General features: G+C 43.3%; 1 protein-coding gene across 1 annotated transcript; it reads left to right on the top strand.

The window, feature by feature from the left end:
* Positions 1-13,531: 13,531 nt before the first annotated feature.
* LOC137281156 (uncharacterized) lies at positions 13,532-14,762 on the top strand. The gene is made up of 2 exons (XM_067812282.1): positions 13,532-13,637; positions 14,125-14,762. Exons 1-2 carry the CDS (start codon positions 13,532-13,534, stop codon positions 14,760-14,762), a joined length of 744 nt encoding a protein of 247 aa, XP_067668383.1.
* The last annotated feature ends 11,963 nt before the right edge of the window (positions 14,763-26,725 follow it).

Raw genomic sequence — 26,725 nt, forward strand, 5'->3', positions numbered from 1 at the left:
AAATAAGGCTTTGGTTGGGACCTTAGATCTTGCTACTATTACCCCTACTACAAAAAGGTTGGGTGTCTATGAAACAGTTTACCGTGTATTGGTTGGAGGTAACACTGTGCCGTACGGTACGATTAATAATTCTTCTCTTACAAACCCCCTACCCGGCCCACCCCTCAAGTAGTACAAGTTAGGTTCGTCGGCTTTCATATCCACTTTATACCAGTGTATTACCAACCCGGGTAAAATTTGACGTCCTTTCGAGGAGTTTACCTTGTCAAAATACGTAAAGACGACTTCTATGATGAGTGTGTAGGGGTAGGATATTCTATCAAGAGACACCTGGGGTAAAAGATTACTGCTAAATGTTAATTTATTATCTAATCCAGAACTTAACCCATTTGTTTCGGTATCCAAAAAAGTCGGAGATCCTAAGTGATTCTCCGGAATGAAATCCCCGGGCCAGATACCGTTGTTCCTAATCTTAGAGATATACCCGAATTTTTTTGATGTGATATAAGGTGAGGTGGGTGTTAAGTTGATCAGCCATTTGGGCTCTTTTAAATCTGATAACGACACCAGTCTGTACACGTTGTCTTTGAAGTGCAGGATGTATAATTCATCTTCCTCACCAGGCTGATCGAATCCCTCCGTATCTCCTAAGTCGTTAAGCGTAGTGTTGGGATGATGACTGGTCATTATTATACTATTACGATATAATTTCCAACTGGTTTTCTGATAATAATTCAGGGGTGAACTTCATACCCATGAAGTGTATGTTGTCAGGTAGGAAGATATTGATTAGTGATATCTTGTTTTCCACGATCACGTTGACCCCCTGCAGACTGGTGTTGGAGCCGACACCCACCCGCACGTAAACGTTGCAAACTTGATACTGGTGTCGTTTCACCCACCCGAGTTTGATCCCCTTCACGATCTCGATATCATTCCCCGATGGTTCCCCTAAGTAGACTTTGATGATCAGTGTTGAGTTTGCCGGTAGATCCTCTAGTATAGTGACCACACCTTCGAATTCAGACACCAACTGCAATTTCACGTTTTGTATGGCTGGTTTACTCGATAGCATGTGGGCTGCCATAGTGTTGACTGGGCTGACGACTACGCTACGTCTCTGAGTTGGGACGTAAGCCACGAGCAGGGTTCCATTGTTCACGACTTTGTTTAGGTGGTTGTCTTTGTTATCAGTAAACACGTAAGGGGAGACGAGTCTAATATTGAGAAACCAGTCGTTATCGGGTAACAACACCCACTTGTCATCTTCGGTGAAGACGAGCATATATGGCTTGTTTCGGGCGACGGTAGTGCTCTCAACATCGTCTAAGTCGAACAGTTTACCCCCGAACGATGGGTATATTATCCAATTATTATTACCGGTGTTGACAAGGGCGTACTTAGTGTTGACTGTTGCTCTTGTGGTATCTACTATATCACTTAGGGTTCCACCGGAGGGGATTTCAACGCGTTAGTAAATGTTGTTTTTCAGTTGCAAGGCGTACGATTTACCATCTACTCCGGGAGCGTCGAAACCGCGCGTGTCTCCAAGGTCGGAGATCCCGATATTGACGCATTTTTTCACTCCGGGTCCTTGTGCGCTGGTCATTTTATATGAAGCGTTAAGCTGAGGTATCCTATATTTACAGGATTATGATTTATATCTAACACCGATATTGTCAGCTCAGGTATGTTGCCCTGGGTTAATCTCTTATACTGACGTGGTGAAAACGACTCGGTTCTACCGTCGTTGTATTTCTCAGTTTTCACCGGCACTGCTCTCAGTATAGTGGAAGGGTGACCTCCTTGAATGTTGTACGTTGTGCTCACCTGGCCGAGATGAATGTACAGCTCTCGGTACGGTACTAGGTCGGGTAACTTCGTGCCTGTGACGGTTGTTGTTGGTTTTATCTCGTCAGGAGACATACCGAGTATCCTCGCTAATGGTCGGCCGAGCCTCAAGGAGGTTCTTCCGTTGTTGATTAACACCACTGTGCCGTTTGAGTCGTTCATCTTGAGTTCGGCTCCCAGGGGTTTGAAGACCTCGTCGTTGAGAGAGCACACGCTGTAGTAGCCGTCAGTTATCTGACTGCGAGTTCCACTGACGAACAGCTTATTGTTGCTGGCGTTGATGTTAGTCCATTGCGGTAGGTAGGTGATATCGCAGAGTGCGACTTCGAGTTGACCTGACGTGTTATCGATCGCGTGCGTCAGTTGAACGGCCTCACCGCTCGTTATTCCTGGAAGTGTTATGTACATATTATAATATATAATTTATATATTATAATATGGATTTAGCACACTTGAAAATCGTGGTGAATGCAGATGGTACGGGGTTTAAAACAACCTTTATTAATATCTTTGAAAACTATGTCGTGTCCGTTAATAACGCGCAGGCGGTGGTAAACTGGAATCAAAACCCAATGCAGTTTTGGCAGAACCAACTCAACTTTGCTGTGTGGTGTGCGACGACAGGGTCGGGTGTGACACCAGACTACGGTATAGACGAACTGAGTAAGGCGGTTATTTTGTTTCATATTTATTATCAAACGAGACGAATATTGAAGGAAATAAGTGCTCCTCTTCCCCAAGATAAAGCGTGGAGTATGACGAATAACCCCTATGATAGACGCGCTTATGAACGTGTTTGTGGGGAGTTTGAGATTCCAACGAATGAAGACTTTCGCCTTCCTGGTGTGAACCATGGTCTCGGTATAGTTCTCGTGTACTTCTACAGGTCCGGAACATATTATGCCGGTTCTAAAGATGGTTCATACAACCCAAACCGTCATACATTTACAGGCCCCACAACGAATGAAAAGATCCATGTCAGCTGTATAAAGCAAACCAATCCTGATGCAGCCACAGCCTGGACTAAAATGATCTCAAAAACATCGAAAGGATTCACTCGTGCTGGTACAATACGCTTGAACGACTCGATTCGAACGTACGTGTGGGCGCTGTTGGGTGCGCAGTCGATGACGCGTTCCAACATCCTCGGTAAGGGAACTGCTTACGACACTCAGACACAATTCGTTTCCAACGTTGAGGATGCTATCAATTCTCCAGTTGATCTCCCGAGGGCCATCGACCGTTACCAAAACGTGTTAGAATACGCCAGATCGAAAGTCAATTACGTGTTCGGCGTGGGGTTGTACATGGCTCCGAGTGATATGCAACTGAGAATAAAAGAAGTGGTGGGTTATAACAACAAAATAGTCATAGCCACGGCGGACCAAAAGTTGGGTATCAACCCCGATATTAACACCCCCTATATCCCACACATCCCACCACGTGAAAAGGGTATAGTGGCGCCACCCCCGGAGTCTAAAGTTCATGTGCCCCCCACACACCCCCATATGCATATGGGGGTACCCCCCTATCAGCAGCATATTGATAATAAAACGGCCCTGGTGGTTGGTGGGGTAACTTTGGGACTTATTTGGTTAAAGATTTCTTAGCCGCTACGTACACCAGACCCGCCACGGCGACGATGGCTGCCCACAGGTTTTGACTGAGCCACATGGCAGTTTTAGACAGAGCGCTCAACAACCACGAGACGATGCTACCCAGGATGCCGGGAAGGGCTTCGGCGGCTTTACCAGCCAGTTTAGCTAGGCCTTCCCCGAGTTTTTTTATCCAGTCTTTAACACCACCGCCAGTTGGAGTTCCCCCGCCGCCGGCAGGCCCCACAGGGGTTCCTCCCACCAGTGACACCACCAGGGTTGATATGATGAAACCCAATGCAGTTAGAATGCTGACGATGGTGATCCCTTGCTCCCGGAACAATATCCGAATCCTGTTGGCTAAAGTTGTATCCTCATTCAGTATTCTATCGATTGTTTCCCGAATGCGACTGATCTGGGATCGAAGCTGTTCACGATTCGAGGAAGCGGCTTCCAATCGTGTACGTCTCTCGTCTTCTAAATCACGTAGTCGTTCATTGATACGACGCTTCATATCATCGTTTTCAGTTTCGTTGAATTTGGTTTTTTCCCTAGCGATGTGCTCGTCGATTTCGTTCAGTTTCCCCATGTTGTTCACGAGTTCTCTACGCACGCGTTTCACGGCTTCGTCTAAGCCGTGCAGTTCCCTTACCGGAAAGTCAAACCCCGGTAACGGTTTGTCCCAGTAGGTGCTCAACAGTTTTTCTATGTTGTCCAAGGCTTCTGTAGCACGCTGTGGTGTCATTTCATCTCTAGTGGTGAGGTGGGATCTGGTAGCTTGCAGATCTTCAACAACGGCCTTAGGTATTGCACCAACGTAATCATTCATGTTTAGATGTTCACGGATAAATTCGACACCATGGCGGCTGGCTAGAGTTGACAAGGCCAGTGGTTTTTTATTGCGCTTGTTAAAGAGGTCAACCTCTGGTTTAGCCTTAAGGCGTAGAACACCCTTTGTATCAATAAAAAAATTATCAAGGTATCGGCCCTGTGGATCAACGTAGTATTTATCACTTCTTAAACTTTCGTAATAATCATCTACCGTTGTTGCTAAAAGTTCTTGGTTCAATGGTGAACTAGTAAATGAGGTCTCCTGCTCATCAGATGCCTGGGCACTAGCGCCCGGCATCTCCGTCATATCTATGTCTTCATCCATTAGTATTTAAATATATTTTATTTATATATAACAATGTACGGCAGAAAATTAGATCCTTTCAGAAGATTGAGAGAGCCATTAGGCGCCAGAGCCGTGCGCCAGTCGGTGACCATCACCAACAATCCCAGCAAGATAGACCAGAATCAAACTCTGCTGGTTAGATTTCCAAACCTTGGTGAGAATGACCTCATTGTACCAGGCACTGTTCAACTGGCGTTGAATATCACGTTGACCTCCGACAACGACAAACGCGAGCTAGTGCGTAACGTGGGTCGAGCTATCATCAAGAAAACGACCGTCAAGATCAGCGGTAACGAGGTGCTGAGCATCGACGACAGCGACGTGTTTCACTGCTACGGGGATCTCTGGAAAAGCGAGGGAGAACGAGTCAATGATGTGTACCAGGGCATCAGCAAATCAACCCGGTCGCGTATAGGGTATGCCTTCACGCCAGACCAGCTAGACAAGCTATCGGACGGTGAAAAGGCCATCGCTCGAGCATACGGGAATCGACTTCGAGTTGCTCACGGGACACGCGCCATTTTACCAGGCCACGCTGGGTGATAGGCTCGAATACGAGCTCACGTTTAACGACTATAGCAAAGTAGTGCGTACGCCGAACGGTGATGAGGCCAGTTATGCCATAGACAACATCTCTCTGGAGTTCGACATGGTCACTAGCCCGGAGCTGGCCAGGCAGGTTCGAAGCCAGTACTCTGGGAAGATGGCTATCCTGTACGATCGCGTACTGAGGCATAGATCAGTCGTGCGAGATAAGAGCGACACTGTGTGGAATATCAACCTGAACGTGCCGGCGCGATCGATGAAAGGTATCCTGGTCGTCCCCGTGGAGGATTACGAGCCATTCCGGAGGGACAGCGAGAAGTTTTTCAACCCCGAGATTGAAAAGGTGGAAGTGACCATCGAGGGCGTGCCCAACCAGCTGTTCAGTCATGGTATGAGACCACACCAGCAGTGGGATGAGATAAAAAAGCTACCAGTGGGGACCTCACATTATATAACAAAGGACCTGGACCTCGGCTCCGTGCAGATCGGTGAATACCTGACCACCAAGTACGCCCTATGGTTGGACATGCGATCCACGGATGATGATAAACTGCACGGTAGCGGGCGCCGTATAGATAACGGCAGCGAAGGGATAACCATCCAGATTACTAAGAAGGCTCAACCCGCTGGTAAGTTGAAATTATATCTGTACGTTATTATGGACGCGCAACTTAATATAGACAATGGGAGATTCGTGCAAGCCATCTACTGATGGGGGGTACCCCCCCACACCCCCCAACAATAAACAGTCCCCACTGCCCCACACCCCCCGGGGGTACCCACAACTACCCACTGACCCACACTGCGCCATAGTGTGCGGGCAGACTGGCTGTGGGAAGACCGTTTTCGTGTTGGATATGTTGGAGGGTTACTACAAGGATGTGTTCGATAACATCGTTATCATGTGCCCTACTCTGAGCATGAATAAAACGTACGCGCGACCTTGGGTGATGACGGACCCGGACGTACACAAAATCGACCCCTTGAACACGCCTGCAGGACTGGTTGAAAGCTCTTCACGAGAAATTTAAAGGGGAACCGACGCTGTTCATACTGGACGACTGCAGCGCTAATCGCGAGATAACAAAAAAGAGAGACATGCTATCGTACCTGGCCTTCTCCGGCCGGCATGCAAATCACAGCGTCTGGGTGCTAACGCAGAAGTTCAACTCAGTGTTGAAAGACCTCAGGGAGCAGACGCGATGGGTGGCCTTATTTCACTGCAAGGACAGGGATTCGTTCGAGGAGTGTTTGAGAGAGAACGATGTGATGAGTAAATTAGAACGGGAACGGGTGAAGAAACAGCTCGCTGAAACTAAACACGCTAAGCTCGTGCTCAAGACCGACCAACCAGTAGCATATATAGTATGCTAAGCAAAGCTAAGCAAAGCTAAGCAAAGCTAAGCTAAAGCTAAGCATATAGCTATGATATTTGAAGTGTTTGTCGTGTGCAACTTAACCTTCATTTCTCTGTGTTTTGTCTGCATCGGGTATTATATAGTTAAAACTAAATCTTACTTGTTATATTATAAGATGGAGTGTGAGGAATTGCTCGAACAATTGTCTGGGGGTACCCCCACTGGGGGTGTGGGGGATTCCCCCAAGCGAGAGAAACTGGTGGCGTTGGCTGTTGGCGGCAAAGCCAAACATTACTTTGGAGACTACACTCCGGATAAAATTCACAAAATGTCAGCCGAAGAAATCGATAAGCTGTACGCTAGATACGAGTCCCGGCTCGGAGCAGAAATGACAAAGACAATAGGATCGGCTATGACCCAGATATACACCGGTATTGTATCATACTTCCTTCCCATTCCACCAGAGCGCCGACTTTACCTGTGGGAAGACCTCGAGAAAGACCCTTTTATCGAACACGCCGTGAGTTCTATCAGCTGCGGGCTGTACCACAAATATGGTATGTTGTTGGCTCCAGTGACGGCGGCGATTATCACAGCAAAACATTGTCAATTTGAGAGAAAGAATAATAATAATAGTATAGATGGATGCTGCACAGGAAACCCCAGTGAGGGAAACCCCTCCCGAGGTGACGGTGGAGACCCCTTCACAGGAACCAGTGAGGGAAGTGACCCCAACAGTAACCAGGCAGAAGAATCCTAAGAGAGTAGCTGCCGGTAAAAAACGGTGGTGTAACCAACATAAAGTGGCCAACCCAACCCGACTGTTGTTGGCTGTAGGCGTAACTGCTGCCTTGGCTATCTCGTGGTTATATACACGTGAGGGAAACCCTCACCATGAGGTGGTAACCCCCACTGTTGGGGGTGTGGGGGGTACCCCCACCGTCGACCCGCATATCATGTTATAATTTTAATATTTTATATCATATACATAATGTCTGAGGGGAAAACGTTCGTCAACGACGCATACCACGCCACAGTGGTCGCCAGTCTAGCCGTAGGGTACGCTCGGTTGACTAAAATGGTGCTTAAACAACCAACTATCAAGCTAGATTTCAACCTGCAGGATATGGGTATGCTTATAATGAACCTTGGTATGGCGATGGCCACAAAAGACATCCTAGTAAAACAAGGGATCATACCTGAAAATATAATGAAATAAATATAGGGATGGCCACGATAGCTATGATGGTCGGTGGGGCGTTAGTGAATGCCCTGGCATTTTCCGGGAGTAATTTCCTCTTCTCGAAACTACGAGATGATCACGCGGCTGAAATACAGGAAGAAAGGAAGCGGCACGATCTCGCTACTGAGAAATTACAAAAGGCACAGGCCGAGTACGCTAAAAAACGCCTCCAGAGGATCGATTTCATTAACGAACAACTCAAGCGTGAAAACCATGCCGTTCAAACATTCAACGATGTTGATGAAGCAATGAAAGAATACTACCTACTAACTGGTAAACAATTGGAACCGCTCAATAAACCCACACTCGCTCAGTACTACACACCATCCAAGGGACAAATGAATCGTGAACTGGGCTTCATAGTGTTGGGTATAGCAGCTACTGCGTTGGTTGCGAAGCAATTAAATTAAAATACCTATATAAGTAAACATGAGACCCGCTCCATACCGATGCGAATACATACTTATGGGGAAGACCGAGGCCTGTGGTAGGAAATGCAGGAATCAGGGGTTCTGTTGTTTCCAAGGACACTACTATCTATGTAAAGCTCACGGAGCGAACGTAGTCAGACATCAACTCATCTACGAGAATAAAAAAGGCTACATAAAAGAACGTAGGCGACTGCTCAAGATAGCCACTTAAGGGTTACCTCCCTTTACTGTGAAGCAATTGGACATTGGTTCTCTTAGGTGTAAACACTATGTCTACTGTACGCGAGCTGAAGAGGGTCGCAAAACAGAGAGGTGTGATCGGGTATTCTCGAATGCGGAAGCCAGCATTGTTGAGATTACTAGGTTTAGAAGTCCCTCCTACGGTAACACAATTAAAAGCTCAAGCAAAACAGCTTGGATACACGGGTTATTCACACCTGGGGAGAGCCGGGTTAACCGCATTGTTATCACATGCCCCCGTAGCAAAACCTCCCACTGTAAAACAACTGAAAGCCGAGGCACACGATTTGGGTTTAGGTGGGTATTCCCGTATGAGAAAACCACAGCTTGTAGAATTATTACGACAGAATAGAGCTATTGACCTACAGTTCGTGCGCACTGAGCGCGCTGTAGGTAACTATTTGAGAGGTTGGCGCATGCACGTTGATAGAAACATAGACATTACAGATATCAAGCCTCTGATAGCTGATAAGGTCAACCAGGAACTAAATAACCTAGGAAGTATAAAATTTCAGATCACAGTGAAAATGTCGCTCGATAAGCAGGTTGGGGGCCCCACAGGGGCCACTGAGTATGTTCAGCCTTACTTCCGAGGTCAACAAGAGGTCGCCACACATACAGAGACCATTGATACATCAATCGATACCAGTTTTCAGCAGATACGAGAATACCTAGAACGCTACACACACTTGGGGTCCGGGTGGGCTGTAGATAAAATCGATAATGTCTATCTAGACATAGCTAACTACGTGCCGTTCAGAGGCGGGTCATACCTAGCCTTGCCTCCCTACTATAGGAACAAACATGCCATAGTAAACGTTAAGAATAGAGGAAACGATTGCCTGAGGTTAGCTATCAGGTCAGCCTTATTTCCAGCTGGCGCTAATTCAGATAGGCTTTCTAGCTATCCCCAAGATGATGGGCTCAATTGGGATGGTATAGATGAACCCACCCCCATATCCCAGATCACTAAAGTAGAAAAACAGAATAATCTGGCTATAAATGTCTTTGGACACGAAGGTAACACAACAATAGTACACAGGGTCAGCCCGGTGAAGGATCGCCAAGTTATCAATATATTCATGATCCAGCGAGGTGACAAGTATCACTACACATGGATAAAACACTTTAGCAGGCTGTTGTATGACCAATCAGCATACAAAGGAAAGACCCACTTCTGTGAACGATGTCTACATGGCTTCACCCGAGCTGATTTATTAGAATCCCACCGGGATGATTGTCAAGGTGTGGGGCAGACGGCCATACGAGTCGACATGCCTAAGGAAGGTGATAATATCCTAAAATTCTGTAACCACAAGAACCAAATGTCTGTGCCTTATATCATATACGCCGACTTCGAAGCCTTAGTGGCTGCCGCCGGCGAGGCTCCCAGTGGTAGCTTCACCCACAAGACACAAGAGCATAAAGCCTGTTCGTTTGGATACATTGTCGTCCGTTGTGACGGGGAAACGAAAGCTCCGGTAGTATATAGGGGGCCTGACGCGGCTGAAAGGTTTCTAAAGTGTTTGCAGGAGGAAGAAAAAATTATTAGGAATGCATTGTATAAAATCGCTCCCATGCGTCTGACCCGAGTCGACAGGCTAGCCCACGCTAGTAGCACTAACTGTCACGTGTGTGAATCACCACTTAACGGTGATTCGGTGAGAGATCACTGTCACATAACTGGTAAGTATAGAGGCGCCGCTCACAACGCGTGCAACCTCAAGCTTAAAATCAACCCTAAGACAATAAACATTCCCGTTGTCTTTCACAACTTGAGAGGGTACGACTCACACTTGATCATGCAGGCCATCGCGAAAATCGATGGTAATATAACGTGCATCCCCAACAACATGGAGAGATACATCTCCTTCAGCTTAAACGGACTTAGGTTCATTGACTCGTTTCAGTTCCTCCTGTCGTCACTCGACAGTCTGGTCAAGGCCAACAATACCTTCCCTATCACCGATCGATACACAGACGCCGAGACTAGACCCCTGCTTATGAGGAAGGGTGTGTACCCCTATGAGTACATGGATAGTTGGGCCAAGTTCACCGAGACCAGACTACCCCCTATTGACTGCTTTTATAGCAAGCTGAATGAGGCGTCCGTCTCACGAGATGATTACTCGCACGCGACTAACGTATGGAATAAACTGGGTTGTAAGAACCTGGGTGATTATCACGACCTGTACTTGAGGACAGATGTACTGCTGTTAGCCGACGTGTTTGAGACGTTTAGGCGGACATGTTTCAAGCAGTATAAACTCGACCCTGCATGGTATTACACCAGCCCAGGTCTGTCGTGGGACGCCTTGCTTAAAAAGACCGGAGTTAATTTGGAATTGCTCACAGATTACGACATGCACCTATTCATTGAGAAAGGCTTGCGAGGTGGGATTTCCATGGCATCCAAACGATACGCGAAAGCAAATAATCAATACGTGAAAGGTTACGATCCTAACAAGCCAACCAATCACATTCTCTACCTCGACGCAAACAACCTGTACGGCTGGGCCATGAGTCAGTATCTACCTACAGGGGGATTCGAATGGGTACCCCACGTTGATGTTATGGGGGTTGCACCAGATTCGAACAAAGGGTATATCCTCGAGGTTGACTTAGAGTATACCAAGGAATTACACACATCACACAACAGCTACCCCCTGGCCCCCGAACGTATGAGGGTTAACCCAGACTGGATGTCTGAGTACCAACATAACTTGTCAGGTGGTCGTGTGACAGACGTTGAAAAACTCGTGCCTAACTTAATGAATAAGACCAAGTACATCGTTCACTATCGCAACCTACAGCTGTACCTGTCGTTGGGTATGAGGCTGACCAAAATACACAGGGTGCTCATGTTCGACCAGAGCCCATGGATGGAGCCCTACATCAGAATGAACACAGACCTACGAAAAAAAGCCACCAGTGATTTTGAGAAAAATCTCTACAAGCTCATGAACAACTCGGTGTTTGGTAAGACTATGGAGAACCTGAGGAAACGTGTGACCGTGAAGCTGGTTCGGTCGATTGAGGAAGACAAGCTCAGGAGATTGATAGCCAGTCCGGCATTCAACCGTAGTAAGATATTCACAGACAACCTGGTTGCCCTACACATGAAGAAAAGCCACATAAAATTCAACCGGCCTGTTTACGTGGGGATGAGCATCCTCGATTTATCCAAACACCTGATGTACGACTTTTACTACAACGAGCTCAAGAAACAGTACGGCGACAGGTGTGAAGTGCTGTACACTGACACGGATTCCCTGCTGATGGAGATTCGAACCGAGGACGTGTACAAGGACATGAAAAAACACCTCGATTTATACGACACCAGCGACTACCCTAAGACCCATGCCATACACAGTACGGTAAATAAAAAGGTCCTAGGTAAGATGAAGGACGAGTGTGCTGGCACGCCCATAGCCGAGTACATAGGTTTGAGACCTAAGATGTACTCCATACTGAAAGCCGACAATAGTGAGATCCGGAAGGCTAAGGGGGTTAAGAAGTATGTGGTAAAACAACACATCAAACACGCCAGATTCAAGGAAGCCCTGTTCAAGACCCGTACCTTTAGGCATAAAATGAACACACTTAGAAGTGATAGGCATAAGATATACGGACTGACTATAAACAAGACGTCCCTGTCGCCTATGGACACTAAACGTTGGATAGCTATTGATGGGATAAACACATACGCGTATGGACATGAAAAAATTTGAGGCTATTTACTACAGCCCGCGTGGGTACTGGAAAGGAGCTAGCGCAGTAGATAAGCTAGCTAAAATAGCGCGAGTATCCCCGGAGGAAGCCAAAGCGTGGCTTGAAAAACAAGCCCTGTGGCAGATCTATTTGCCGGCACCACGCTACCTGCCTAGAAGGAGGTTCGGTATTAACATACCTAATAGCGTTCACCAGGCAGACCTACTGTTCCTACCCCACGACAAGAGGTACAAGTATGCCTTAACCGTAGTGGACGTAGCCAGTCGTTACAAGGAAGCCGAACCCTTGACCACGAAAGATTCGGCCCAGGTAGCCAGAGGATTCGAACGCATATACAAACGCAGCCCGCTGACGTGGCCAACAGAGCTGCAAGTTGACCCCGGACGGGAGTTCATGGGTGCCGTGTCACAACTGCTAGCCAAACACGATACAAAGGTCAGGCGTGGCATGGCCGGAGCCCATCGCAGCCAAGCCATAGTTGAGAGATTTAATAGGACTTTGGCTGAGCGCTTGTTCGGCCATCAGTATGCTAGGGAGATGGTCAGCCCTGGAAAACGATCGACTGAATGGGTCACGAGGTTACCTAAGGTGGTGTCGGCAATCAACCATGAAGTCACCCGTCTCACCGGTAAGAAACCGGCAGACGCTATCAAACTAAAATCAATAGTTGCAGAGTCGGCCGCTCCATTGCGTGGGAAGGAGAAACAGATACCAGATAGATCCCTAGTGAGGTATCTATACCAGCCGGGGGAACACGAAGGCGATAGCCGTAAGCGGGCCACCGATCCTATATGGTCAGTCAAAACTTACAACATAGATAAAGTGGATATGAAAGCCGACGAACCTAACTTGTACTACTTGAGGGGTGGGCCGGGTAGGGGGTTTGTAAGAGAAGAATTATTAATCGTACCGTACGGCACAGTGTTACCTCCAACCAATACACGGTAAACTGTTTCATAGACACCCAACCTTTTTGTAGTAGGGGTAATAGTAGCAAGATCTAAGGTCCCAACCAAAGCCTTATTTAGTAAATAAGGCTTTGTAGAGACATTTCTTGAAAGTGAGCCAAAACCCCTATTCCCTATACTACTCAAACAGATTGCTGTCAAAGCATCAAGTCAAGGTGGCCCTCACGTTTCATAATGGACAATTCGATGCTCATTAAAACTCTCTGGATATGCTAAACAGGAACCGAAAAGGTCCCCTTGATGACAGATGATCATAAGACCAAACGACTTGAATGGTGTAGAAAGTATGGCTGCCAGGATGTTTCCAACGTGATTTTCCCAGACGAGAGTAAATTTCATTTTTACAGAATAACGAGGAAGAGGTGGTCTAAGGGAGGAAAGTGCTTGAAAATGGTACCGACGTTTTCTCCAAGTGTCATGGTATGGGGTGGCATCAGTAAACTCGGCGTGACGCCTCTGCTGAAGATGGAAGGCAGATTTGATTCTCGCAAACACTGTGATATTTTACAGCAAGGCGTACTAGATTCCCACATAGGTCAAAGTGGAATCCCATTCCAACTTCAACAAGACAATGCAACGATCCACAAATCAATTCACACCTTGACCTGGCCGGAAGCCAATCACGTGACCTTATTACATTTTCCCGATGCGTCACCAGACTTAAATCCAATAGAAAATGTGTGGCAGATCATAAAGGACAAAGTTGCGAAGTGGAACCCAAAAGCATCCGCGAGTGGCGTCATGTTATTGACCAGACATGGATGGACCTACCCCAAACGTATCTAGACAATTTAAGATTCCATGCCGCGTCGAATTCAGCAGTGCATACAGAGAAACGGAGGACTGACCGACTTCTAAGATATATTTCCTTTATGGACAAGGCATCAGACACATCTGTGACAAATTGTTAATGAAATCTTATTATGTTAATATGAAATATAAAATAGACAGCACTGTGAAAAGTCTCATTTTTTTCTGCTCAGCGTTTGCTCACACACAACGTACATTGTACCAGGCTATTCACGCAGAGTTTCCTACCACCGCAGTCCGAGGTTGTTATTTCCACTACTCCCAGTGTGTCTGGAGAAAGGTGCAGGACTTGGAACTTGTACGTGCCTATAAGGACAACCCTGAAGTTGGACGTTTGGTTCGCCGTGCTGCTGCACTGGCACTGTTGCCTGCAGGGAATGTCCAAGATGTGTGGGTGGACTGCATGAATGACGGCCCTATTGGTCATGCCAAGTGCGAGCAGTTTAAAGACTACATCGTGAACAACTGGGTGGACTTCGGTGCTAGATTCCCCATTGCTGTCTGGAACCACAACAACACTGAAGGGCCGAGAACAAACAACCACCTAGAGGGTTGGCACCATCACCTGAACCAAACTGTGCAGCGCTGTCATCCCAACATCTTCAGTTTCATCTTCACCATCAAGTCCTTGGAATCCTCAAACAGAAGACTGCTTGCTCAGATGATGCATGGTGCCAACCCTCCACCCAGGAAGAGGAAGTATGTTCAACTGGACAATCGTCTGCAGAACCTGAAGACCCAGCTGCAGAACAACCAGAAGACACCCTTGGAGTTCGTGGACGCTGCAGGAAGATTGCTGAAATTAGACTGAACACTGTGCACATGATATACCTGTACCTAGCAACATTCAGTGATGACTATTTTGGCTATGCGACAAATTAAATGCGCTATGTGATAAATGTGTGATAAATGTGTAATGTGTTGTATGTAAAATAAACATGAGATTACACGTGTGTTTATATTTTTGTTGAAAATGAACTGATCCAAGAGTCGCATGATAGGGGTGACAGGTAGTAATTAGAAATCAGTCGTCCATTAAGTTTGTGTATTTAATGAGTAGTCCAGTTGGAGAGTAGTCGTAATGGGAGGGAACCAGTTTACCTATCTCAATCGATATGAAGACTTATGACGTAGCTTTCTCGCTGTAATGCTATGTAACGTTCGTTGTAATGAGTGTTGTTGCGCTATGTGTGGCAGTTAGTCAAGGTTTCGGGATACTTGTGATGGAGAAAATAACACCTGGTGTCATATTAACACACTGACCACTCCGTTGAACTACCAAACAGATGAATTGCAAGTCTCGCGAATTACTGACAAGTCACACTGAATTCACACTGTTTTGCGTTAAAAACTGAGAAACGTGGAAAGGAGAGGTGTTATTTGTTTTTTGTGTTTAAACATTACTTGCCTCGAGTATGGAATCCGAGAAGGGACATTGTCGCGTTTTAATGAATTCTTACACATCTTAGATAGGGCGACAATGCGACAACGCGACAACGCGACATATTTTGACCTTGAAAAGTGTCGCTATGTCGCGTTTCGCACTTTGGAGGCACAGAGAAAATGTTATTCAAAACGCGACACGCGACAATGCGACAAATGGGCGAATAACGCGACAATACGACAACGCGACAATATCCCTTCTCGGATTCCATACTCGAGACTTCCTAAAACGTGTTTACGATAAATACACTTACATTTATTTACAAACTGCAAAACATGAAAAAAAACATGTATTTTCAGTGAAAGTAAATATTCTCGTCCATGGGCCAATATGTTTTTCACCCATGGGCGAGAGTCAAGTCAAATCGAGCTGAAATTTGAGTCATGATACTTATTAACATTTTTTCATTCATTAAAAACATCCAAAACATTTATTCTTGACGAAATTAAACACTCTCGCCCATTCTCGCGAGCTTAAATTTTCAGTTTTCGAAAAGATTTTTTTTTAAATTTCCATCCTTAGCACATATTCATAATAGCTGCATGTTTATTTTTGCCAAATCTCTTGTGAGAGAGTGGCCACAGTGCGGAGAGTTTCTGGACTATTGTGAGTCCAGAATTAAATTGTGACGTTAATTATATGTGACGCCAAATCGAAAGCTATGACGTCACAATCGAAACTGACGTAGTAATAAGACAGTAATATCCACTACTTGAAACAGCGTCACAATCGGAAATGCCAATGCGTTAGGCACTGAGAACGTGCTGTCTCGCGTTAACTTTGCCTTAAACTGAAACATTAAATTAAATTCATGATAGATAATGACATCAGAGCGTCCAGTGTGTATTCAGTTAATCAATGTTCAGTAAGCATTTCAGTTCAATTAAATATATGAACATATCAGGGATCACTTGCATAAAGCAATCTTAACGCTACAATGATTGTAACTCCCATTCTCCAACATGGGTTTAAGGTAGTTGTAGCGCTAAGGTAGCTTTGTGAACGTGGACCCAGGTAAATATAGTTACACAGCATTACTGATGAGTGACATGTACATATTGCTTCCATACTTATTATGCTTGGCGAAACGTCCAAATGTGATATGCGTTATATATTTATGATATGGTACATGTAATACATAACCGCAACGTGTTTCATAGTTAGAGGACTCGTGAAGGTCTACCCGGGGTAGAATAGGCCTTCAGCATGTTTGCTATAAAAAAGCGACTGTGCTTGTCGTAAGAGGCGACTAACGGGATCGGGTGGTCAGGTTCGCTGACTTGGTTGACTCTTGTCATCAGTTCCCAAATGCGCAGACAGATGCTTCTGTTGTTGATCACTGGATTGTTTGGTCCAGACTCGATTATTTAGACCGCTGCCATATAGCTGGGATATTGCTGAGTGCGGCATAAAACTTAACTCACTCACTCATAGTTAGAGAGTGACACTCGTACATAACCACAACGCATTAGACTCGTCCTCCAAGCGTCAGCTTGAAATGATGGAACGTTTATTTGTCGCATATTGTACGTTTTACAGTAATATTTCCAACGCACTTATGTGGTAACTATAATGCAACTGTCTGAGTCAGTTATGAATAACCCCAATGTGAGCGTTTTACAGTGTACATTGAACCATGTGCGTTTGTCACGTATCAATGAAGATCCGGTATAAATACATCTGTTGCTGTAATGAATACGGCAGACTATTGTGAGGTCACCTTAACAAAAATACCAGGGCCCGGTTGTTCAAAACTCGGTTATTTTGACACTCGGTTAACTCGTTAGCTAACCGAAAGTTATAATTAAAAGAGCGTTGCACAGTTCATGTTAACCCCCTGGATGCCACAGGGACATATATGTCCCTCCTCTTCACCCCTCACTTTGAAGTCGAATAAAATTCTAAATATACCACGCATATATAAGTACTTCACAGTTTTGAATTCTGCGGAAAATTCCCAGTTTCTTGATACCATCCAGTATTATCTCAGACCAAGCGAAAGTGCTTAAAATCGCCTTTCAAAATAGGCTTCTTCGTAAATGTCGCCATTTTTCAAACTGTACAAAATCGAGATTCACAGCGTTATTTGCAGTATGTTTTGAAATGTGAAAATCGGATAATTACTGGGAGTAATGAATTTCAAAAATAGCATATTAATGATCACTGATATCAAGTTTTCATGTAACCCGGAATGATAATTCTGAAACGTCACCGATGTACCCAGAATCGGTTGGGATGTTTTCGAAAATACACTTACACGAACGCCGAAGTGCGCTTTCCGCCATATTGGATAGTGTTTACTAAATCACGTTTCGAGAAGGCCGGTATTGAGAAGCCCATTACATCATGTATACTTCATAGTTAGCTGCGACAAATGCATCATTGAATTCCCCATATATCTTAGAATCAAATTACAAATGGTCTTTGTCACCAATACCAACTGTCTAGACAAAACGAAACGAAAGATACTTTGTATGAAAACGAACGCTGTGCTCGAAAGACAGCGCTTGACTGAAATGTAAACAAAGAAAAAATCCAATTTTACAATGCGTAGCATTTTCGGAAATTTCCTAACATCCAGCCCTCTAATCATTGCTTACAATAGCTCAATACGCTTAGTATATTCAGGGGAAGAGTATCGTGGCAAAAAATAGCAAATTGAAAATAGATACAATGAAATAATTTGGTAATTCATAAGAAACTGTCAAACTTTTAGTGCAGCGTGACGCCATGACTGACGCAAAATCACGCAGAACGACAACGGTACTTATCGGCATTTCTGGCTTCTTCCGTCATTTACAATGTAAACGATAAGAACATATCACAATACACAGATAGTCAGAATAATTCTGATTACTTACATCTCACATTTATATACAAAAGATCCCTGAATCAAGCAAAATGTCGTCGCAAAATCCTGTGTACCCTTCTCAGCGAAGCCGCCATTTTGAAAGAAATCGGTCATCGGTAGTGATGTCATACGTCAACATTGTTGCACATATTAGGCAATTTCTTTGAGGTGAAGGTCGGTTGAACAAGAGTAAACACAATGCCCATACCATTCCGATTGCACTTTTAGTATTGTGATGTATATTTTGCGCATCGTTCAGATATTTTTTCATGAAACTGATTTCAGTATCTACGTATATCCATGTTCAACACCATATCATGTGTGGATATAAGGTATCCGTTGTTATTCTTTGAAAGCTTTTGATTGTTTGAATAATATTTACATGGGAAACTGTCTAAGTAAGTGTATTATACCACATTTAAGCCTCTACACAAGTGTTGGAAGATCACACGTAGTAATTACTGCAACATGTGCTTTAGTTCCCGTGATGTGCAATATTCAATACGTTGGGACAAATATTGCAGTTTCATATGAACAGGTTAATAAACAACGATTTAATTCCAACTTATAAGTAAAACGGATAATATTAATGAAAATGATTTGTACATTTTATCAAATGTAGGGACACACATACTACTATTTAGAGGAATTGTCTTGTTCATTGTATTGGTTCGTGTCGTTTTTATAGACAAAACTATTATCAATATTAATTGACAAGGTGCGAGTTTGTCAAAACGTTTCATGATTCATTATCGTTGTTTTTCGATAAGAAAGTCAATTCAAATGCGATTAAAATATATCTGATGGCAGAATAACTCAAACAATATTTATACGGAAATTGTTAAAAATATATACATCAGGTCAAGTCTTAATTTGGACAAGCATTACGTCCATTTTCTAATACTTCTTTACTGAAACATCGATCTCTTTGTACCTTTCATTGCATACTTATGAAGGGAATTGATTTCATAATCATGAGAAGAAAAGTCTTTTTCCTAAATGAATACTCAATGAACATTCAGGTGTTGTGAAATTTTCATTTATGCTAAATTGATGCTAGGTGCGCGTGTTGCTCACAGTAAGATATGTAGTAAAACCGTGTAATTGTTGATATATTCAGGACACTATTTCAGTGATAATACCATTCATTTTATATTTTGGCTGAAAAGTGTTGAATTCTGACACAGAAGCCGAAATCTTTTACACATTGAGTGGAAATTAGGGTTAGATATATACTAATCAGCAACCAGAGTAGTCTTTTTCCGACGTCACAAAATGCACAAAACATGCTGTGACGTCAACTAAAATGTCGCATTATTTTCAGTTATTTCATTACGTTTGAAAATGTGGCTGTTACTCCGTTAATAATGATGGAAAATTAATAAAAAAACATATACACAAACAGGAGAATATGGGAATCTAAGAACTAAAATGTGTATCGGATAGGGACATCCAAATCGCTATTGCCTGATTTTTGATGTAGTACACTTGCATCTTTTCTTACAGATTGTGAAACTACCAAAAGGTATCCTCTCACATTGGGGAAATTTGTGTTGGAATAGTTTGGTTCACTGTGAACAAAACATCACGAAAATATACTGTCCATATCCACAGCAAATTCTCTCCATGTGATCGGAGTTACATTGACCTAATGTAAACCATAGCTGAGTTATGCCCCCTTATCTTTATACGTGCATGACCTCTCTGTCGACGTTTGACGTCATAGTAGAAAATCGATTTTTGACATTTATTGCGGGTCATTTTTGATTTTGTGAGTATGACGTTATGCATTAGCACATACATCCATTTCATATACACTTATGTCGTTCAGATATCAAGCTGTACTTTCTTCGCTGACACTTCCCGTAAAGATGCCAAATTAAAAAAATCGTAGCAGAGTGCTTTTATTGGTGCATGATAAAAAACTGAGAAATTTACTGTTTTTGAACACACACAAAAGTTTTGGACAACATTTAGCAGTGTCTCTTTCTCAAACCCCTGAGGTAGCCGCAATTATATTTATACCAACGGATAGGAAATCAAATATCCTACATGTCTGTGCAATTTCATAGCCGTACGCAGATCCAGGACCACGCGAGCGCAAATCTCGCACAACGTTCACTTTTCAAACTTCATGAAAATGTGCGCCTGAAAAAAAACTCGGCATCCAGGGGGTTAACACTGCCGTTTACTAACGTCATGATTATCTTTAACGTCGTGGTTAAAGGCGGGGTTAACCCCCTGGATGCCGAGTTGTTTTTCAGGCGCACATTTTCATAAGGTTTGATAAGTGAACGTTGTGCGAGATTTGCGCTCGCGTGGTCCTGGATCTGCGTACGGCTATGAAATTGCACAGACATGTAGAATATTTAATTTCCCATCCGTTGGTATAAATATAATTGCGGCTACCTCAGGGGTTTGAGAAACAGACACTGCTAAAAGTTGTACAAAACTTTTGTGTGTGTTGAAAAACAGTTAATTTCTCCGGTTTTTTATCGTGCACCAATAAAGGTACTCTGCTACGATTTTTTTTAATTTGGCATCTTTACGGAAAGTGTGAGCGAAGAAAATGCAGCTTGATATCTGAACGACATAAGTGTATATGAAATGGATGTATGTGCTATTGCATAACGTCATACTCACAAAATCAAAAATGACATGCAATAAATGTCAAAAATCGATTTTCTTCTATGACGTCAAACGTCGACAGGGAGGTCATGCACGTATAAAGATAAGGGGCATAACTCAGCTATGGTTTACATTAGGTCAATGTAACTCAGATCACATGGAGAGAATTTGCTGTGGATACGGACAGTATATTTTCGTTATGTTTTGTTCACATTGAACCAAATCATTCCAATACAAAGTTCCCCAATGTGAGAGGATACCTTTTGGTAGTTTCACAATTTGTAAGAACAGATGACAGTGTACTACATCAAAAAGCCGATAATAGCGATTTGGATGTCTCTATCCGATACATGATTTAGTTCTTAGATTCCTATATTCTCCTGTTTGTGTAGATGTATTTTGATTAATTTTGCCTCATTATTAACGGAGTAACAGCCACATTTTCAAATGTAATGAAATAACTGAAAATAATGCGACATTTTAGTTGACGTCACGGCATGTTTTGTGCATTTTGTGGCGTTGGAAAATGACGAGTCTGGTTGCTGATTCGTATATATCTAACCTACTTTCCACTCAATGTGTAAAAGATCTCGGCTTCTGTGTCAGAATTCAACATTTTCTAGCGAAAATATAAAATGAGTGGTTTTACCACTGAAATAGTGTCCTGAATATATCAACAATTACATGGTTTTACTACATATCTTATTGTGAGCAACACGTGCACCTGTCCAGCATCAGTTTAGCGTAAATGAAAATTTCACAACACCTGAATATTCATTGAGTATTCATTTATGAAAAACACTTTTCTTGTCATGATTATGAAATTATTTCACTTCATAAGTATGCAATGAAAGGTACAAAGAGATCGCTTTTTCAGTACAGAAGTATTAGAATATGGACGTAACGCTTGTCCAAATTAAGACTTGACCTGGTTTATATATTTTTAACCATTTTCGTATAAATATTGTTTGAGTTAGATATTCTGCCATCAGATTTTAATGGAATGTGAACTGACTTTATTATCGACAAAAATGATAATGAATCATGAAACGTTTTTGACAAACTCGCACCTGGTCAATCAATATTCATCATTGTTTTGTCTACAAAAACGATACAAACCAATACAACGAACAAGACAATTCCTTTAAATATGCGTGCCTCTACATTTTATAAAATACACAAATCATTTTCATTAATATTATCAGTTTTACTTATAAGTTGGAATTAAATCGCTGTTTATTAACCTGTTCATATGAAACGGAAATATTTGTCCCGACTTATTGAATATTGTACATCACGGGAACTAAAGCGCATCTTGCAGTAATGGCTACGTGTGATCTTCCAACACTTGTGCAGAGGCTTAAAATGTGGTATAGTACACTTACTGAGTCAATTTCCCATGTAAATATTAGTCAAACAATCCAAAACTTTCAAAGAATAAAAACACATACCTTATATCCATATATGATATGATGTTGAACATGGATATATGTAGATACTGAAATCAGTTTCATGAAAAAATATCTGAAGGATATGCAAAATATACATCACAGTACTAAAAGTGCAATCGGAATGGTATGGGCATTGTGTTTACTCTTGTTCAACTGACCTTCACCTCAAAGAATTTGCCTAATATGTGCAACAATGTTGACGTGTGACATCACTACCGATGACCGATTTCTTTCAAAATGGCGACTTCGCTGAGAAGGGTACACAGGATTTTGCGAGGACTTTTTGCTTGATTCAGGGATCTTTTGTATATAAATGTGAGATGTAAGTAATCAGAATTATTCTGACTATCTGTCTATTGTTATATGTTCTTATCGTTTACATTGTAAATGACGGAAGAAGTTAGAAATGCCGATAAGTACCGTTGTCGTTCTGCGTGATTTTGCGTCAGTCATGGCGTCACGCTGCACTAAAAGTTTGACAGTTTCTAATGAATTACCAAATGCTTTCATTGTATCTATTTTCAATTTGCTTCTTCTTGCTACGATACCCTTCCCCAGAATATACTAAGCATATTGAGCCACTGTAAGCAATGATTAGACGGCTGGATGTTGGAAAATTTCCGAAAATGCTACGCAGTGTAAAATTGGAATTTTTCTTTGTTTACATTTCAGTCAAGCGCTGTCTTTCGAGCACAGCGTTCGTTTTCATACAAAGTATATTTCGTTTCGTTTTGTTTAGACAGTTGGTATTGGTGACATAGACCATTTGTAATTTGATTCTAAGATGCTTGGGGAATTCAATGATGCATTTGTCGCAGCTAACTAAGAAGTGTACATGATGTAATAGGCGTCTCAATACCGGCCTTCTGGAAACGTGATTTTGCAAACACCATCCAATATGGCGGAAAGCGCACTTCGGCGTTCGTGTAAATGTATTTTCGAAAACATCCCAACCGATTCTGGGTACATCGGTGACGTTTCAGAATTATCATTCCTGGTTACATGAAAACTTGATATCAGTGATCATTAATATGCTATTTTTGAAATTCATTACTCCCAGTAATTATCCGATTTTCACATTTCAAAACATACTGCAAATAACGCTGTGAATCTCGATTTTGTACAGTTTGAAAAATGGCGACATTTACGATGAAGCCGATTTTGAAAGGCGATTTTAAGCACTTTAGCTTGGTCTGAGATAATAGTGGATGCTATCAAGAATTCCGCAGAATTCAAAACTGTGAAGTATTTATATATGCGTGGTATACTTAGAATTTTATTGGACTTCCAAGTGAGGTATGTAGAGGAAGGACATATATGTCCCTGTGGCATCCAGGGGGTTAAATACTTTAGTTCTATCCATCAAATAATGCAATAGTTTGTTTACTTCCGTCATTGTCAACAATGGGGGCACCGAACGATAAATCACTGCCAATCGACCAAACAACCCTCCTACATTTATACAGGTCACTCATCCGGTCTAAACTAGATTACGGCTCTAAAGAAAACAGCTTCAAAATACTTGATTCTATCCACAACGGTCTAAGACTTTGTCTTGGATCATTGTCGTCTTCTGTTGACAGTCTATACGTTGAAGCAGACGAACCTTCTCTTGACCATCGACGTATTAAATTATCGTTACAGTATCCCACTAAACTGTATTCAAATAAGTCCAACCCTGGATACAACTGTCTTCAATTCCCTGTACGGGGATGTGTACAATAAGAAGTCGTCTCTTGTTCCACCTCTTCGACTAAAAATGAAACTTTTTCTTTCTGTTGCTGGCATTGACCTAGAAAATATAGTTCCTTCTCGCTTGTTTTCCTTTCCTCCTTGGCAGCTGGTTAGACTACAAGTTGATCTTACATTAACAAAAAAAAAAAAAGAAAGAAACTAATGAATTACAGTCCAAACAAAAAATGTATTCAATTAAAAAGTAACTATTGAACGTATAAATCCTTTTTTACAGATGGGTCCAAGGATGGTGGCGCAGTTGCTCGTGTCACTGTCATTGGATCTAGAAAAATATCTTCTAGATTACCAAATAAGTTTTACATAAATGTAATTAAACTTCAACTGGTGGTACCAAGGTACACTTTAAAATGCTGTAAAGCTAATAAAAGACTAAATGTCTCTTTCTCAATGGTAGCATAGTTTCTTTTGTGCTTGTCAAATTTCTTTGAAAAATAACAAACTGGATGTTCAATTCCTGAATCATCCTCTTGCATCAGGACAGTACCTGCACCAACATCACTTTCCATTTCCTTCTCCATCTCAAACTATATTTCCATCCTTTTCAATTCTTCGTGTTTTCTAGTTACTTCTTTTTGAATTTAAAATTGAATTTTAAGTTTCTTCCAGTTGGTCTGAACATTCCTCCAAAACACCATTTCCAAAACATTATCTTAACAAAACTCCCCCATGAATACAGTAGTATAGGGAATGGGGAGAAAAACCGGTAGCGGGTACACTTTGCTCAGAAGCTTCTGAGTATAGCTAATTCTGCTACCAGCATATATATTCAACAAGACCCTTTCGATAAGACCACTTTTCGGCTGCTCCCAATTACTCCCAATTATAGTGTATTCCCAATTAGAGCTATGCGGGTACATAGACATAGAAATATGCCAGGAACCAAGCTCTCGCGAGAAGCATATACCGAGATCCGATCGGGTCGTTTGTCCATTCGGGAAGCGAAGAGGAAGTATCACATATCGCAAGCTCGATACACACGAATCCGAGGTGGTATAGACAAACCCACAACTCCTGATATATCCGAAGACTTGGAGGCCCTGCTGCAGAAGTGTCGCCCCATGTTGCTTTCCGACCGAGAGAAACAAATCCTGGAGCAATCGGGACACACCTTCTACGAACACTACCAGATCCCCAAACAGTTTCTCGAACTCTACTTGCTGTGCTTTCGTCCACTAGTAGAAGCCGGCAAAATAGTTGATTTCGTCTACATCTACCCACCCAACCAATTTCGACCCTCGGCGGGCAAACTCCGAATCATTCTCGCTGATAACTGCTATCCGGGCCCCAAGGACAGACACAACCGATGCACCGACTGCCTAGCCACTCTATCGGAACTGCCTGCTCTCTTCGGACCCGACAACTCTACGTGCAAGTGTGGTGCCACCGACCACTGCGTCGACAGCAAGAAATGCATTCTCTGGGAACAGAAAGCGATAGACTACACACCCCAGGAGCGACTTCCACTCGAGGTTCCAGAAGAGATCGAGGTTGGCAGCTGTTGTGTGAATATAGAGAACCTATACGACAACGCCTGCCTTTTCTGGAGCATACAATACGCACTCCTCATCAACAAATTGATGGACTGTTGTACGTGTAAGGAGAAAGAGTCTTGTATCTTCTGGCTGTTATCGGAGAAAGCAGAGGTACCACAGGGGCGGGGTAATATTTGGCATACCCCATTACCCGACTATGGTGGACCCAAGCATATGGAAGTAGCACCCCCTCCATGCAGCGAACACAAAAAAGCTGCGAACGTCCCAGAAGGAGTCTACTTATGCAAAAAGTTTGCTGTAGCGGGACACGAAGGGAAGAACCGGCTGTTATTGCTACTCGATCCCCCGACTGGGGAAACGATTCCAGTCTATGGCTACAAGATACGAGAAACGATTCGGGCTGCCGGGGGAATAGAACGCCTACGGTTAGTGCGGGAACCGTTTCTATGCAAGCTCGGTAAAATCTGCTACTCACCTATATCAGAAAAGAAAGACGATAGAGAAATCGAATTACTGCTTCCAGACATTGGACGAGAATAGGTCCGGCAGCTCGCCTAGTATTTTGGTAGATGCAGTCGTGGGCTTACAAAGGACGAATACTTATCTAGGCTAGTTTTTCGTATTCCAACTGCTTTTCGTGGTACCCTACTACTTTTTTCCCCTCAAAAAAACAACACTCTACTGCATAATGAAGGGATCCCCACGTTTCGTCTTGGGTGTTTCTACCTTCTCGGTCGGTGTGTGCACTGATTTGCTGTGCTTCCAGGTCTTGTAGACGACCTTCCAGAGAAAAACAGCGGCTAGCGAAAGGTAGGTCCACCTTTGGGCTGTTTCTAGTATCTGCCGCACCTTCTGGATATCCAGATGGGTCTCTTCTTGTTCCTCCTCAACGTTTTCTATTTCCTCTTCCTCATTGTCCTTATCCAGCATCGACAAGATGTCGACCAACAAATTCGTGGTTTGCTCCATATGAGCCGGCAACGTATTCGTGGTTTGTTCCAAACGAGCCGACATCGCTGCAGTTTGCTTCACACTAGCCTCTAGCCTCCCCAAGCGGTTGTAGAAGTCCTGGATGGTGGACACAGTCGGCTCTGCAGCAGGCAATACGCTCTCGCTAGGGGGTAAGATGGCCGCAGGCAATACGCTGCCGGC

The sequence above is a fragment of the Haliotis asinina genome, chromosome 4, assembly GCF_037392515.1.
Source record: "Haliotis asinina isolate JCU_RB_2024 chromosome 4, JCU_Hal_asi_v2, whole genome shotgun sequence".
Classification (NCBI taxonomy): Eukaryota; Metazoa; Mollusca; class Gastropoda; order Lepetellida; family Haliotidae; genus Haliotis; species Haliotis asinina.

What these genes read in the sequence shown, in the direction of transcription:
- LOC137281156 (XM_067812282.1), top strand. Translation starts at nt 13,532, where the DNA reads ATGGTACCGACGTTTTCTCCAAGTGTCATGGTATGGGGTGGCATCAGT. An exon ending in ATTTGATTCTCGCAAACACT is followed by an intron (nt 13,638 to 14,124) that starts GTGATATTTTAC and finishes TTTTCTGCTCAG; the next exon opens with CGTTTGCTCACACACAACGT.